At 55.4% G+C, this 15,786-nt stretch overlaps 1 protein-coding gene across 2 annotated transcripts in view; it reads right to left on the bottom strand.

Moving 5' to 3' along the window:
- Positions 1–14,515, bottom strand: part of TTLL8 (tubulin tyrosine ligase like 8) — a 46,599-nt gene extending 32,084 nt beyond the window's left edge. For both annotated transcript variants that reach the window (XM_027595139.1, XM_027595140.1), the window contains exons 1-6: positions 14,221–14,515; positions 9,562–9,653; positions 5,663–5,801; positions 4,691–4,764; positions 2,157–2,285; positions 943–1,057 (exon numbers count right to left, since the gene is read on the bottom strand). In XM_027595139.1, the coding sequence (XP_027450940.1) occupies positions 943–1,057; positions 2,157–2,285; positions 4,691–4,764; positions 5,663–5,801; positions 9,562–9,653; positions 14,221–14,287 (616 nt within the window). In that variant the 5' untranslated portion in view covers positions 14,288–14,515. The remainder of the gene's footprint in view (positions 1–942; positions 1,058–2,156; positions 2,286–4,690; positions 4,765–5,662; positions 5,802–9,561; positions 9,654–14,220) is intronic.
- Positions 14,516–15,786: the final 1,271 nt, after the last annotated feature.

The following is a 15,786-nucleotide window of genomic DNA, read 5'->3' as shown; positions in this document are numbered from 1 at the left end:
ACCAAAGCCTGCTCCTTGCTCATCTCAGCAGAGAAGGCCCCACCTGCCGGCCAAGCAGTTGCTGCCTCCTTGGAAATACCCAGAATCTGCGCTCCCTTCCCCAGCTCCTCCAGGGCCCGGAGCTTCTCACCGGAGTCTCCTTCCACCAGAGCAAACGCCCCTGAGCTTGCCCACCGACTCCTAGCCCCTGCGCCCTGTGGGCCCGCAGGCACATGGCCTCCCCCAGCCTGGTCCCTTCAGACCTCCCTCCCTCCGGGCCTCACCAGCACCCCTTCTCCGAGATGCCCCTGCCCACCACCCTCCCCTCCACTGCACTTCTCACCTCCAGCCCCCGTGGACCCTGCCTTGTTCTGCCTGCGCCTGTTTGCTTCTGGGAGCCCCAGAGTGGGGTCAAGGCATACGGCACAGGTGCTGGTAGATGCCACATCTCCACGGCCCCCAGATCAGGCGCTCAGAAAACACGGTCACCCCCAAATGAACACTGCCCACCTGCTCTGACCTTCACTTTCTGTCCCTCTCTCTCTCGGCAGGTCAAACCAGGAATCCTCCCTCTGTCCTCAGGCCAGAGTCCGTGGCCCACAGGTGCTCAGACCTGGGCCCCAGGACCGACCCCACGCAGACCTCCCCCAGAAACCCAATCAGAACCAAGCTCCTGACACGCGGCTCCACAGCCTCCATCAGCCTCCACCAGCCTCCACGCAGCCTCCCATGCCATGCTGCCCATGGAAGTGTCTGGACCAGCCCTCACCCCTCAAAATGGAGCCGAGCCCCTGGGCCTTGGGACAGGACCAGGCTGTCTGTCATTACCTCCCACCAGTCCCCAGCCCTGCAGCTGTGGCCCAGCCCACCTCCCTTCCAAAGGTTCCTGCAGCCCTTCAGTGGGAGGTAGGCCACAGAGGGGCCCTGACACCAGATGGTCTCCGCCTCTGGCCATTGACTTACCCAGGAATTCCTGCTTCTCACTCTCAGTGCAGAGGCCGTAACAGCGGGGGAAGAAGGAGTCAGGGTTGGCTTGGACGTACCATGGCAGGCTCCTCATGTTCACACACAGCCCGATCTCCAGAGACAGCGGCACGTTAGGCCCCCACAGGCCACCTGCTGGTCCCCTCAGACCAGCCTGAACACCTACAGGTCTGGCTGGCGGCACCTGCTCCAAGGAGCTCTTGGAGCAGACTCCCCCCCAGAGTAGACTGCCCCTCCTGCCCCCAGCCAGCTGGCTCAAACAACAGGGTGACCCCTGTGCAGGCCAGGGCCATCTGAGGGCACAGGGTGGTAGGTCCCACCTTTATGTCCCAGGTTCCCTAACTGGTGCTGGGCCCAGCAAGCTTCTGGGCACGCTCACCACGGGCCCCATTTGGGAAAAAGTGCCCAGTGCCCCCCGTGAGAGGCAGTGCCTGCTGCCTGCTGGGCACACTGGTGGCCATGCTACATGGGGGCCTCTGTGGGGAGCCCAACCCGACTGGGCCACCTGCAGCTATTGCCCGCACCCTGAAGGAGGCCAGCAGCTGAGGCCGGGTGAGGATGCATGGGGCCAGACCCTCCACAGGGAGCCCTGGGGGTGGTGCGAGCCTCACCCCGACCCTCGTGTCATCCTTGCCTGTTGGGGGAATGGTCTCCTTGTTGCCCAGAAGCCCCTCTCCCCAAGCTCTCCTGCCTGGGTACAGGCAGGCCTGTCCACCCTGGGCTGACCCCACCCCTGAACCTCAGCCCTCAGAGTCGCGGGAGGGGGCCGTGGGACCAAAGGGCGGTGAGTACAGGAGGTGCCCACGCCGCCTGCAGCCAGAAGGCCCTGTGCAGGGGGGAGGCGGCCTGGCTCTCCCTGGGACCCAGGGCCTCTCCAGGGTGCAGAGCTTATGCGGGGCTGCGGTGGCAGCCCCCACCTGCCCTGCCTGAGGTTTGGCCTGCGTACCCAGAGGTGGGACTCAGGGCTAAGGGCACATGGGGCTCTGGGGATGCGAGTGGAGCAGGTGCTGAGGGCCTCTGGACACTGGTAACGGGCAGTGTGGCCTCTGCCCGGGCAGCAGTCATCCTGGGGAGGAGCCCCGAGGTGACCATTCCATTCGAGGCCTTCCCAAACTCAGCCATTGGACTTGCAGGAGGCGAGGCATTGCCCTGCACCTGCTCCCGCCCACTTCCCCCCAAGCCCTCCCTCTCACCTTGGTGGTGAAGGAAGCCGTCTTCCCGTAGTGATTCAGCATCTGGTCACAGCTCAGGCTGTGGTAGTCAATGACGTCCCTTTTGATAGTCCAGAGGAAGTACGGCATTTCATTTTTTACCAACCTGGACTGGCAAGAAAAAAAACCCTCATCAGTACCCTATATCCAAGCTTCCTATCTTTGGATGTTGGGATGCAAGTAAGAGTGAAGGAAATCAGACTTTTTCATTCTAGTTAGTTAGCATATATGGTAAAAATCAGTTTGAGGTGTAGAATTCAGTGATTCATCACTTCCGTGAGACAGCCGGTGCCCCTCATGAGAGCCCTCCGTAATGCCCATCCCGCGTCCAGCCCCTCCCCCACTGCTCCCTCCATCAACCCTGCTTGTTCTCTTTCATTAAGAGTCTCTTATGGTTTGGGGCGCCTGGGTGGCTCAGTCGTTAAGCGTCTGCCTTCAGCTCGGGTCATGGTCCCAGGGTCCTGGGATCGGGCCCCACATCGGGCTCCGTGCTCGGCGGGAAGCCTGCTTCTCCCTCTCCCACTCCTCCTGCTCGTGTTCCCTCTCTCGCTGTGTCTTTCTCTGTCAAATAAATAAAATCTTAAAAAAAAAAGATGCACTTAAAAAAAAAAAAAGAGTCTCTTATGGTTTGTCTCCCTCTCTTTTTTTCCTTCCCCTATGATCATCTGTTTTGCTCCTTAAATTCCTCATATCACTGAGATCATATACTATTGGCTTTCTCACTCAGCATAATCTCCTCCAGTTCCATCTGCATCAATGTAAATGCTGGGTATTCATCCTTTCTGGTGGTTGAGTGATATTCCACTGTGTATATGGACCACATCTTCTTTGTCCATTCGTCTGTTGATGGACATCGGGGCTCCTTCCACAGTTGGGTGTTGGGCTCATTGCTGCTGTGAACATTGGGGGGCAGGTGCCCCTTCGGATCCCTATGTTTCTATCCTTTGGGCAAATACCCAGGAGTGCAGCTGCTGGGTTGTAGGGTAGCTCTATTTCTAACTTTCTGAGGACCCTCCATACTGTGGAAATAAGGTATTAAACAACACTGGAAGTGTGTGATCTGTGACTCTCTGGTCTGGGAGGCTGGCAGTGGTGTTCCTTGGGGAGCCACTGTGTGCTGCACTGGGGGAAACCGCCCGCATGCGGGGCTTCTGCTCTCAGGAAGCAAGGGCGGGCCCCGCACCAACAGCAGCCCCCCTGTGTGCGGCTGAGTGAGGCCAGGGCTGCCCACCCCGTGGGTGTCCTTGTGGGGTTCAGGGACATGCCACACAGGGGCATGGGGTGAGTGCACTGCCTCGTGGCCTGGAGACTGTGGGAGCCAGCCTCCTCCCTGCCCCCACTCCTTCAGAGCTGGCGGCCAGGGCCACCAGAGTGCAGGGACCCAGGGTGGACTTGGCGGCTCTGATTTTACAAACAAGAGCACCTGTGTGGTCAAAAATTCTTACCAAAGAGATACAAGGAAAGGAAAACATTTTCCAAAATTCTGACACCTTGAAGACCCTGCAGGGTCATTCTCTGTAGACCAGCATTTGAGGACACACCTACTATTCTGCAACACGGGCTAGTCTACCTTGACCCCATGTTAGGGCAGGACTGGGATCCTCCCATCCTGATGCCAACAAGAGTGCCCGGAGGGAGCGGGGAGCTGGCTGCCAGCATCACTTCCTAAAATTTATCCCAAATGCCGGACTCAGCCTTCCTTCCTACTCCAGAGCAACATCCACAGCTTCTGTTGTCACTTTCTCCCATTTGTTCAAGTGAGGCATGAACCATAAGACAAAAGTATGAAGGGCAGCACGCAAGTGCACACACCTACACAGGTGCACATGGACGCACACAAGCACACACACACAGATGCACATGGGTGCACATGGACACATGAGTGCACACACAGATGCACATGAGTGCATGCACGCACACAGGCATACATGGACGCACATGAGTGCACATGAACGCACATGAGCGCACACAGATGCACACGCAGACACACACGAGTGCACATGGACACATGAGCGCCCACACAGATGCACATGAGTGCATGCACGCACACGGGCACACATGAGTGCACGTGAACGCGCACGCGTGCACACAGATGCACATGGACACATGAACACACACAGATGCACACGGGCACACATGGACAAACATGAGTGCACACGAACGCACACGAGCGCACACAGATGCACACGCAGACACACACAAGTGCACATGGACACATGAGCACACACAGATGCACACGAGCACACGCACGCATACTTGTACACAGGTGCCTATGGACACACACGAGTGCACACACAGAGGTGTACATGAGTACACGTATGCACACGGGTGCACATGGACACACAAGCATGCACACACATACAAATGAGTGCAAGCATGCACATGCGTCCAGCAGCCTGGTGTGACTGGCTTTGCCACCCGTCCCCAGGACACGGCCCAGGGAAGGTGACAGTGTGAGGAGGCATGGGGACATCGAGGCCCACCTGGCCCAAGGGAGCTCAGGTATGGGGACCTACCATCACATCATGGATGTCATCTGTCTTCTCCAAAGCCTCTTCTTGGTTTTCTTTGCCTTCAGCACATTTATGTTCTGCAAACACAACCCCCAGAGAGCCATCAGCCTGTCCGGCCCAAGCACCTCAGCACAGCCCCCACACCCCACAGCCGGCAGCGGCCACGGCCACGGCGCACTTGCTGACACCTCGGCAACTCATCTCCAGGGGCCTTCCGTCTCCCTGCCCCAGTGTTCGCTGCATGGCCCCTCTGCCAGGTGCAGTCCCAGGGTCCAGGACCCCAGGTGTGGGGCGGGACAGACAGCCTTGGGATAAGTGTGGTGGAGAGGGGTGCGGGAAGCAGGACAGTGATGGGGTCGGCATGGGCCTCAACCACCGTGTGGGAGCTGGCCCCCTGCAGACCCAGGGCCAAGAAGGTGCAGATGTTCTCTGCAGAGTGGGAGGCAGGGCCTTGGGCAGAGTGACCGAGGAGTGACCAGTGGGGACCCAGGGCTAGAGGAGAGACAGACAGGGCAGGGCCACTGAAGGGTGGTGGCAACTGCCCAGACATAGGAGGAGGAGAACTGTTGTGGGCACGGACGGGGGGCACCGAGAAGGTCGTGGGCACGGACGGGGGGCACCGAGAAGGTCGTGGGCACGGACGGGGGACACCGAGAAGTCGTGGGCACGGACGGGGGACACCGAGAAGGTCGTGGGCACGGACGGGGGCCACCGAGAAGGTTGTGGGCACGGACGGGGGACACTGAGAAGCAACCCGACCAGGTTTGAAAGCGCAGGCCTGGTGCGGAGATACTTGGGGAAGGCAGGCCGGGAGGGCGATGGCCTCTGCCTGCCCAGGGAGACCCCCAGACACGCAGGGGAGGCCCAAGTCACAGGCTCTTCCGGCCAGAAAAGCACTCCCTGGAGAGGTGTGACTCACCCTGGCAGACACACACACAAGCCTTACACCGAGACAAGACCCCTTCGATACTCTACCAGGCACCCCCGCACTGTCATCGTCTGCATTTGGGATGACCTTGGGCAGAAAGTGGAACTTCTTCTCCACCCAGCCCTTTCTTCGAAGGGTGGCCCGTATCACTGGGTAGTGTCCGTAGATGGAGAAAATCTTCTTTTCCTCAAATTGCAAGAGCATATTTTAAATTAGAGAATGAAAGACAAGGCAGTTAATTGTCTGTGAGGGGAGGCTTCAAGGCAGAATGAGACAGACTGTGCCAGTGAGTGGGATGACACTCAGGTCCCGCTCCAAGGAAAACACGCGCAAACATCCAAGAACACACACGGGCACGGAGCAGGGCCCTCCTCTGTGGCACGTGCTCATTCTTTGCGGGCCTTGCACACGTGGGTGTCACTCCCACGAAGGCTAGGAGACCCCGCACAACCAGGACCACGGGCGCGTGCCCCGCTCAGGGCAGGTCCTGGTCTGGAAGGTGGGGCTGAGGCCGGAGGCCACGCACTCTAAGGCTTTCTTTTCTCTATGAAGGTGACAGTCTCTCGTGCCGGGGGCGAGGGGATGGGCGCCTGAGACTCGAGGAGGAGTGAGAGGGAAGAGCTGCTCAACCGCCCAAGAAGGGCCACAGCAGGCCCGGAGTGCCGAAAGCATGAGGCCAGCACCAGGGAAGCTGGGGGCTCTGCCGGGACTGGGCACCAGGCAGGGAGGGGGCGGTGGGCGGCGTGTACCGAGGCCTTCCCAGCTCAGGGATGGGAGACGGGACAGTGACGGGCATGCCGGAGCCTCTGGGGCCCACGCTGCTGAGGCACAGCCTGGGCAGGGTACAGAGGGCGACGGCCACACGGCAGGGTCAGCAGTTAGCTCAGTGCCTCCCGAGCTTGTGGGAGCAGGTGGGGGGGGGGGGCAGGGCAGGAGGGGAAAGGCTCAAACTCACCGTGTCCCTAATTAGATGACTCTGAATGAATCAAAAGACAAACTATACTGGGTGGGCCTGGCCTAGTCAGGTGTACCTCTTAAAAAGAGGGTCCAGGGCATCCCTGAAGTTGGAGAGTCAAAGCAGCAGAGACCCTCTCCCCATTGCTGGCTCTGAAGAAACCAGCTCTACAGCCACAAGGGAGTGAATCCTGCCAACCAGCCAAGGGAGCCTGGAAGCGGATCTTTGCCCAGCTGAGCCTCTGGATGAGACCCCAGCCCAGCTGATGCCTCATTTCAGCCTCGAGAGATCCTGAGCAGAGGCCCCCGCAGAAGCTGTGAGATAATAAATGTTTAAGTGTTTAAGTAGCTAAGCTCATGGTGATTTGTTACACGACATCGGTAGCAGACATACCCTATAGTTCCCACAAGGAGGACTTGCACTCCGCACCCAGGAACACATACAAGAAAGCTTGCGTCGGGCCAGAAGCTGGGAGTTCCAGTTCTAGCACCCACAGGAAGGGCCCAGCAGGTCAGAGGACCTCTCTGAGCCTCCTTCTACACAGAAAATCTGTCCAAAGCCTGCCCTCTTCCCCCACGGGCTGTGCACCAGGGCAGAGGGATGGGATGACCTTGGCCACCGAGGGGCTGCTGCCATGCAGAGACAGGCAGGGGACCTGCCCCAGCAAGAACGCCCACCTTGCTTACAGTCAAACTGAACAACTTCAGAAAAGCTGATTATTTTAATCAACGGGCTAAAATTCCTCAGGGAACTACAAAAGGAAGAAAAACAGAGTATAAGATTTACAACATACAAGACAGGGGAAATGGAATTTAAAATGTAACCAGTCCACACAGAGCCACAAAATGAGCAGACGGGGCAGACTGAACGAGGGAAGGAGGCAGGGACACACGGGGACGCCCGAGGACCCCAGGGGTGCAGTCATAGGTAAACCCACCAAAGGCTCCAGGTAAAAGGTGAAGAGTGCCAGGCTGGATTTCTAAAACCTCAATCTATGATGTTTACGAGAGGAAATCAAAAGCATAAGCTTAGAGATAGGTAGAACATAGAGAATCTAAGTATGAGACAAAACAGCCTTTGCGACAAAATAAACCCCTAAAGAAAATCATGCCACAATTTACAAAAAGATTGAACTCACCAGGAAGATGCTTTTGTATGCTCCTAGCAAGAGGGCTATAAATAATAAAGCACAATTTGACAACCACAGAGTGAAAGGATCCACACTGATAAAAGGGTATTTAACGTGCTTCTCTCAGTCAGTGACACAACCCACAGACCAGAGATTTCCATCAGCCTCGAAGACTTGAACAACACGATAACCAGCTCTGCCCTGAGGTCTATGAGTGGGGTACCCCACGTCAACTTTCACATAAATGCACAAAATGCTGGGCGTAAAGCAAGTCTGAACACACTTCAGTGGAATAACATTATGCAGATTACAGATTCAACCACATGCAACCAAGCTAGAAATCAGTAACAAAATAAATAGAAAAAAAAAACAATTATTTATCCAAAGGATACAAACAGAGTGCTCCGAAGGGGCACCTGAACCCCAATGTTTATAGCAGCAATGTCCACAATAGCCAAACTGTGGAAAAAGCCCAGATGTCCGTTGACAGATGACTGGATAAAGAAGAGGTGGTATATATACACAATGGGATATTATGCAGCCATCAAAAAAATGAAAACTTGCCATTTGCAAAGACATGGATGGAGCTAAAGGGTATTATGCTAAGTGAAATAAGTCAATCAGAGAAAGACAATTATCATCTGATTTCATTCATCTGTGGAATTTAAGAAACGAAACAGAGGAGCATAAAGGAAGGGAGGGAAAAATAAGACAGAATCAGAGAGGGAGAAAAACCGTAAGAGAGTCAACCACAGGAAACAAACTGAGGGCTGCTGGAGGGGAGAGAGGGGACGGGGTAACTGAGTGATGGGCATTAAGGAGGGCACGTGATGTAATGAGCACTGGGTGTTGTGTGCAGCTGGTGAATCATTAAATTCTACCCCTGAAACTAATGATACAGTATATGTTAATTAAATTGAATTTAAATAAAAAGTAAAAAAATAATAAAATAAAATGAGAAAATCTTGTATACATGAAAAAAATAGGAAAAAAAACCCCAGAAGTGTAGACATGAACTCTACTTTTAAGTAACCCACAATGAATGAGAAGTAATAATATGAATTATAAAGTACTTTGAACTACATCTCAGCTAAAGTACTGTAAAAATAAAAGCTTGTGAAAGCAGCTAACAAATGCTTAGAGGGATGTTTATAGCCCTAAATATTCACCTGTTTTTAGGCTTCAGTAGAAAACCCGAGAATTAACGAGCTGGTATGGTTCATTGGTATGAAATCCCAGAGAGCGCACACAGCCACCAGGATCAGGCGGGCGACAGGGGCCCGCCCCCCAGGGCAGGACTGCTGGCGACCGCGCACCTGGTGCACCCAGCCCGTCCCGTGGCGACCGGGGTTCACGACCCATGCTCTGCAGGTGCACGAAGAGCCTCAGAAGCACATCCCCGTGGTTGATGCACTGGACTTCCCGAGCCCTTCATGCCCAGCCTTCTGAGCAAGGGCCGCCAACGTAGGCAAAGCCGGAGAATACCACCTTTCCCCAGCGAAGGCTCCTGGTGCTCTCAGGACAGCAGACAGACCCTGCTGCCCCGTAAAGAACAGGACGTACCCCCGCTCCCCTCCCCCTGGGGCCCAGCGCTGGGGTCCAGGGCCAACCCAGGCTGGCGGACTGCGGGCAGCTGGGAGCTCAGCACATCAAAGCAACCCACTTGCTCTCCAAATTCCAAAATAAGTTTCCACATTTAAAAAGTGCCCCCCCCCCACCTTGGGGCGCCTGGCTGGCTCAGTCTGAATAGCGCGGGACTCTTGATCTCAGAGTCATGAGTCGAGCCCCACGTAGGATGAAGAGATTATGGAAATAAATAAAACTTTAAAAAAGTGCACCCCCCAGCCCCAAAAGACATTTACCTTGATGGCCTTTTCTGTTAATTGTCTTGCTATTTTGTATCTGTCTAATTTGGGGGAAGAAGTCAAGTCTTGGGAAATTCCTCGTTTTAATTCTGCAGAAGAGAAACAGACATCCAGGCTAAGGTAAAAGTGCACGGGGGATGCTTGGAAAGGAAGCCCAGCCCACCCGCACACCCATCACCTTTCCACCCAGCCCACCGCTGGCCCCCAGACCCTCCTCCTGCAAACCCTAAGCCCCCTCCCCAGGCTGCGCCCCCCCCAACCCTCCATCCCCTGGCCATGCCCTCTCTCTGCCCCCCGCCCACCTGCCCTGCAGCTCTGGCTTGCGCACCCTCTCTCCTCGCTGTGCTCCCCACCCACTTTGTGGCCACACCACGCCATGACCACCCCCCTCAGTCTCTGTCAGGGCCAGCCCTCCTCGCTCCTCCCCTAACTATGGCCACCAGACTCCCCGCAGCACACACCTTAAAGATTAAAATGAAAACCCTCCTCTCTGTACTCCACACCTCTCCACATCCCCGTCTGCTGGACTCCACCGTGGACACCACCCATGCTAAAGTCATACACACACAAGCCGATCCCTTGTCACTCCCTCGGGCCCTGGCTCCTGGGAGCACCGGACACTTGGCTGGCCAGCCCTGCTCCCCTTGGCCTCCCCTTTTCCTCCTCACTGCAGCCCTTTTTCTCCCCCTATGCCCTAACCTTGGAAGTGCCCAGGCCTGGATCTCAGACTCCATGCTTCCTGTCCACACCCACTCGCTGGAATTTTCAATTCCACCATGCCCAGACCCCTGGAATGTACACCTTCCACCCACACCACCAGACCTCCTGACACCTCCAGGACCCCCGGTGCCTGGATGTCCAAGGAACATCGCAGGCGGGACAGGCCAGCAGCAGGCACCCCTCCAGCACCCACTGCTCTTCCTCCCCCCGTGGGCCCCAGAGACCCACAACTGCACAGCCGATCAATACAGACAGAAGCAGCAGAGCCTTTCAGTGGGGATGGTGCTCTGACAACTGCACGTCCAGATGCAGAACACAAATCGAACCAGCCTGGCAACGACCCTCCGTGGCACCCGGCCTTTGGTTTCTAAGCATGGGCTGCCCTGGCTGGAGGGATCTGAGCTCTCTGGGGAGCTGGGAGCCCTCAGGGCATCTTGAGGCTCTTACAGACTGGGATGGGGGGCAGCAAAAAGATGCAGAAGCAGCGTGCAGAGGTGGGAGGGCTGAGTGTAGACCACTGGAGCGTCACAAAATGTGACGGTCACTGGCCAGACCCAGCACAGCCATCCAAGAAGACTCTTGAGAGTGAGAGAGCAGTGCAAACACAACCCTCACCCGAGGCCATCAGAGATGCCTGCGTGCCAACACCTTCCCTGGAAGCCCGTAACTGCAGGGCAGAAATAAGCACCTGGGCACACCTTCTGGAAGGATTGGAACTTTGCAGAGACTGAGGAGGCCCACCGGGGAGGACAACACTCCTTAAAGAGCGCAGCTCCTCGTCTGTTCTTTGTGGAGAACCAGCCATTCAAACAGGGGCCTCCCAGGGCAACTGGCCCCCTGGGAAGGTGAGGGGCGGGTGAGTGGGTGCAGCGTGGTGTGTCCAGAGCGGGGGCTGGGGTCGCTGCAGCCTACAACGATATCCTCTTGCCCAGGCCTGTTCCTCACTGATCCAGAAGTACTTTCCCGTCAACCTCCAGCACCACCTCCTGCCCAACCTCCAGTCCCATCTCAGAGGGATTCTCTGCGGAGTCCCCCACCCCCACTCAGGGGCCTTGGGTAGTCACCAGGTGCCACAGCTCCACTCCTCGGGTGGCCACGGAAACACAACCCTACCCTGGAGGGGTCTGGCCAGCACTGGTCCCGCGACGGGCTGCAGCACCGGCGACAGCACGGTCAGACTCTGTGGGCAAATTAGGGGCACAGCACCACCTCCAAGGAGTCTTGGCAAAACACTCAACCCAAATCTCATCAGGTCTCCAGAGCTCATCTCCAGATCACAGAGGAGGGGCAGAGGAGGAGAGTAAACCACCCCAAGGCCAACAGCTAGATGAGTCCCAAAGGTAGGACTTTCTCCCGAACAAGAGGTTGTCCTCATCAAGTCTAGATCCTGAAAACACAAGGCAAGAGGGGTGGCCACTCCAGATCAAACAATAGCAAAGAGAAAGGACAGCCTGATGCAATGTGTGGTCCTTGACCAGATCACGATCTGAACAAACCGACCCCGGGATTAATGGGGAAATATGAATATATGCTGGGTATTGGATTTTAGTGAGGAATTATTGTCCATCTTATCAAATGTGAAAAAATAGTTTAGTTATTTAGAAAATGTCACTTTTAGAGATATTTAGTAAATATTTAGATATATACTAATATTTACTTATAAATATTAACAGAACTTTAATAAAATAATTATTAAAGACAAAAGAGAGATAGTCCATAATATTAAAAGGATCAATTTGTCAGGGAGATATAAAAATTCCAAATGTGTATGAACTTAATTATATATAAAGATACAAGTTGACAAAGCTAAAAACAAAAAAAGAAAATCCACAATCATATTGAGATATTTAACCTACTTCTCTCAGTAAATGAAAGATTAAACAAAGGGGGCACCTGGGTGGCTCAGTCCATTAAGCGTCTGCCTTCTGCTCAGGTCGTGATCCCTGACCTTTTTTTTGGGAACAAAAAAAGATGTCCACTATATCACTTCTATTCAACATTATACTAAAAGTAGTAGCCAATGCAATAATGCAGGAAAAGGAAATAAAAGGTATAAAAGCTGAAAAGATCTGCAGATGATTGTGTACATAAGAAATCTAAATGAATCTACTAGCTATTAGAATTAGTTAGCAAAGTCACCAAATGCCAAGTCAGTACAATAAAATTAATTATATTTCTATATACTGGGAATAATTAGAAAATGAAACTCAACAATGTTATATCTAAAAAACATCAAATATCTAGGAGTAAATCTAACAAAAGAGGTCTTCCACATTTGTACTCTGAAAATTACAAAACACTGTTCATAAGAATCAAAGAACTAAATGTTCCTGGGTTGAAAGACTCAATATTGATAAAATGTTAGGTTTCACCCAAATTGATATATAGATTCAATGTAACCAAAATTAAAATCCCAGCAAGACTTGTGTGTGTGGGTTTGTGTTAAATTAACAATTTGATTCTAAAATTTATATGTTGATGCAAAAGTCGAAGAAAACCTAAACAAATCTTGAAGGATAAAGTCCAAAGGCTTATACTACAAAATATTAAGACTTACTATAAAGCTACTGGAATTAAAACAGGGTAGAATGGACTCAGGATAGACAGAGAAATCAATAAAACAGAATGGAAAACAAAAAAATAGGCCTAGGCCTGATTTTCCACAAAGGTGACATTGCAGGGCCCACCTGGGTCAATTAGATATTCACATGGGGGAAGAGTGAACATTTGCCCACTGACCCCTACCTCACTCCATACAAAATAGTCAATCCCTGTGAGTTGTGGAGGTGAATGTGAAATGTTACATTATAAAGTTTCTAAAGGAAAACATAGGATACTGTTTTCTGAACAATGGGGTGGATATAGATTTCCTAGTAAGACTCAAAAAGCACTAACTATAGAAGAGAAGATTGACAATTAAACTTCCTTACAACTAAGAAGTAGATTTTCTTTCTTTCTTTCTTTTTTTATTTGACAGAGAGAGACACAGCGAGAGAGGGAACACAAGCAGGGGGAGTGGGAGAGGGAGAGGCAGGCTCCCCACGGAGCAGGGAGCCCGATGCGGGGCTTGATCCCAGGACCCTGGGACCATGACCTGAGCTGAAGGCAGACGCTTAATGACTGAGCCACCCAGGTGCCCCTGAGAAGTTGATTTTCAAAAGGAATGGTTAAGTGGCTGAAAACACCAGCCATGGACCAGAGGTATTTATAATACATCTAACTGACAAAGAACTGGTATCCGTCCAGAAGGGACAAAGAATTCCTACCACTCAATAAGGAAGAACCCACAACCCAGTTTAATAATGGCCAAAAGACCGGAACAGATACTCCACAAAGAGTCCCAGAAGGGAAAGTAAAACGGAAACCACAGTGAGGCGGCCCCCACACCCACCCAAAGCCCAGAATGAATAGGACGATGCCCACTGTTGGCCTGGGTGTGGAGCAGCTGAGGCTCTTACCCCCGCGCGGTAACATAGAGCTGAACAGGAGCCTACCCTGGACCCAGCGAGTTCACTCTTAGGTATTTACCAACGAGAATGAGCTCACTGGCAAAAAGGCAAGTGCACGGGTTTACTCAGACCTAGGAAAGGGCTCCCCGGGACTTCTCCCGGACTGCGCCTTAACCCCGAGCATCTGACTTCGCACCACTTTCCCAAGTTGAGCTCTGAAGTCGACCAGCTTGGGCAGAAAGGTGGAGGGCAGGGGGCTGGAGGGTGCGGGGCGGGGGGGGGGGGGGGAAGGGGGGAGTCCGGAGAAGAGCGGGGCCCAAGCACAAGCTCCGCGGCCAGGGTCCCCCGACCGCCCCGGCGGGCCTTCATGCCCCTGAACGTCCTGAGTCAACCCCGGGCCCTGCGCCTCACGTCTGAGCCGCTTGCCCCCACGCCGTTCCCGCCTCGAACCACGAGTGGCCAGAAGGTGGGCGAAGAAGACACTGACTGTTCTCTTCTCTCGGGTCTCCTTCCAGTGAAGCGGACGAGAGCCTCTTCCTTTCTCCCGGCTCCATTCCGGCCTCCGGCAGCTCACCCTTCCTCGCGCCTGCTCGCGCCCCTGCAAGGAGAGGGGGCGTCGGCGAGGGCTCGCGGCCCAGGGCATCCCAGCGCGGGGAGGCAGGCCGGTGCCGGGGCTCTGAAGCCAGGTTGAGGGGAGGACAGGTGTAGGGTCTCGGGGCAGGTCTGGGGGGAGAGGGGCAAGTCCAGGTTTGTAGGGGTAGGTCCGGGCTTCTGAGGACGGGGGTGGGCAAGGCTGGAGCGCCAACGGGAGTGGGAGGGAGGGCGGAGGGGGTGGGACTAAGGTCTGGGCTCCCGAGGGCAGCGTGGAGAGGTGAAGGGGTGAACGTTCCGAGGAAGAGTGGTTCTGGGGTTCCGAGCAGGAAGTCTAGAATCCTGGGGCGAGGGGAGGGGGGGTCTGGAGTTCCGGGACGGGGGAGGGGGCGTCAGGGATTCCCGAGGGCTCAAGCAGGGCGGGGCACGGGTCCTGTCTGGCATCCGCAGGGGCACAGGTCCGGGGTTCCGAGGCGAGGGGGCCAGTGCTCACCCGGGATCGGCCCCGTGGGGCGCGCTGCGCCCCCGCCCCCCGCCGCGCCGCCGGGCGTCCAGCGGTTGCCCGGGGCAACGGGCCGGGGCTGCGCGGTGCATTGTGCAAGCCTGGCCCGCGGGGTGCGCGGGGCGCGGGGCCTAGGGGCCGCGGCGCGGCGGCCAACGCGGGGCGTGGGGCTGCGCGGGCGCGCGGGCGGCGGGGAGCGCCAGGAGCGGTTGCGGTGGGGCCGGCCGCGAGCGTGGGGCGCGGATCCCCGGGGGCCGCGGTCAGTGGCGTTAGCGCTGGGCCCCGGGCCGGGGCTGCTGTCCGAGGCGCGGGGGCCGGGGCGCTGGGCCATGGTGTCCTCGGGAAGGAGTGGGCGCGCCGCCTCCGCCCGGGGTCACGCGGTCACCAGGCGCAGGTCTGGTGGGGGTCAGCAGACCCACCCTGGCAGTCAGAGGCCCCCAAGTCATAAAGAACCAAGAGTCACAACCGGCCCCCGACTCCACCCAGGCCTCCCTCCGACCCTCACTCCTGGTGCCCCCCAGCGGCCGGGCTAGGGGAGCAGAGACGGAGAGCGCAGTCCCTGGGGTGGTGATGCCAGGCGGGAGCTGTGCACTGAGTGTCCCCTCGTGCGCTGTGGGCAATCAGGGCAAGCGGGGCAGCTTTACCGTCCCACGGAGGAACCCGAGGTGGCCTTGGTGTCTCCGGGGTCATTCACGGAGGCCTGTGCTGCCACCCCGCGGGTTCCAGGTGCACCCAGGGTCCCACGCCAGCCAAAGTCCCTGCGCCCTTTGCGTCCTTCTGCCTCCCTTCCTCCTCGTGGAGGGAGGGGTGCATAGGAAAGACCCACCCATCCTATTAATGCCTTTGCTCCCCGTAAATTTCGGAAAACTATTATCTTTATTTGGTTTTAAATCATCTTTATTTTGCACTTAACTTCCCAAGATAACCCAAAAGTGAGGTTCTGCTCTCACTCTGCATTAG

This window comes from Zalophus californianus, chromosome 9, assembly GCF_009762305.2.
Source record: "Zalophus californianus isolate mZalCal1 chromosome 9, mZalCal1.pri.v2, whole genome shotgun sequence".
Classification (NCBI taxonomy): Eukaryota; Metazoa; Chordata; class Mammalia; order Carnivora; family Otariidae; genus Zalophus; species Zalophus californianus.
The sequence above is the reverse complement of the archived record's forward strand: the minus strand, read 5'-3'. Positions and strand labels throughout refer to the sequence as shown.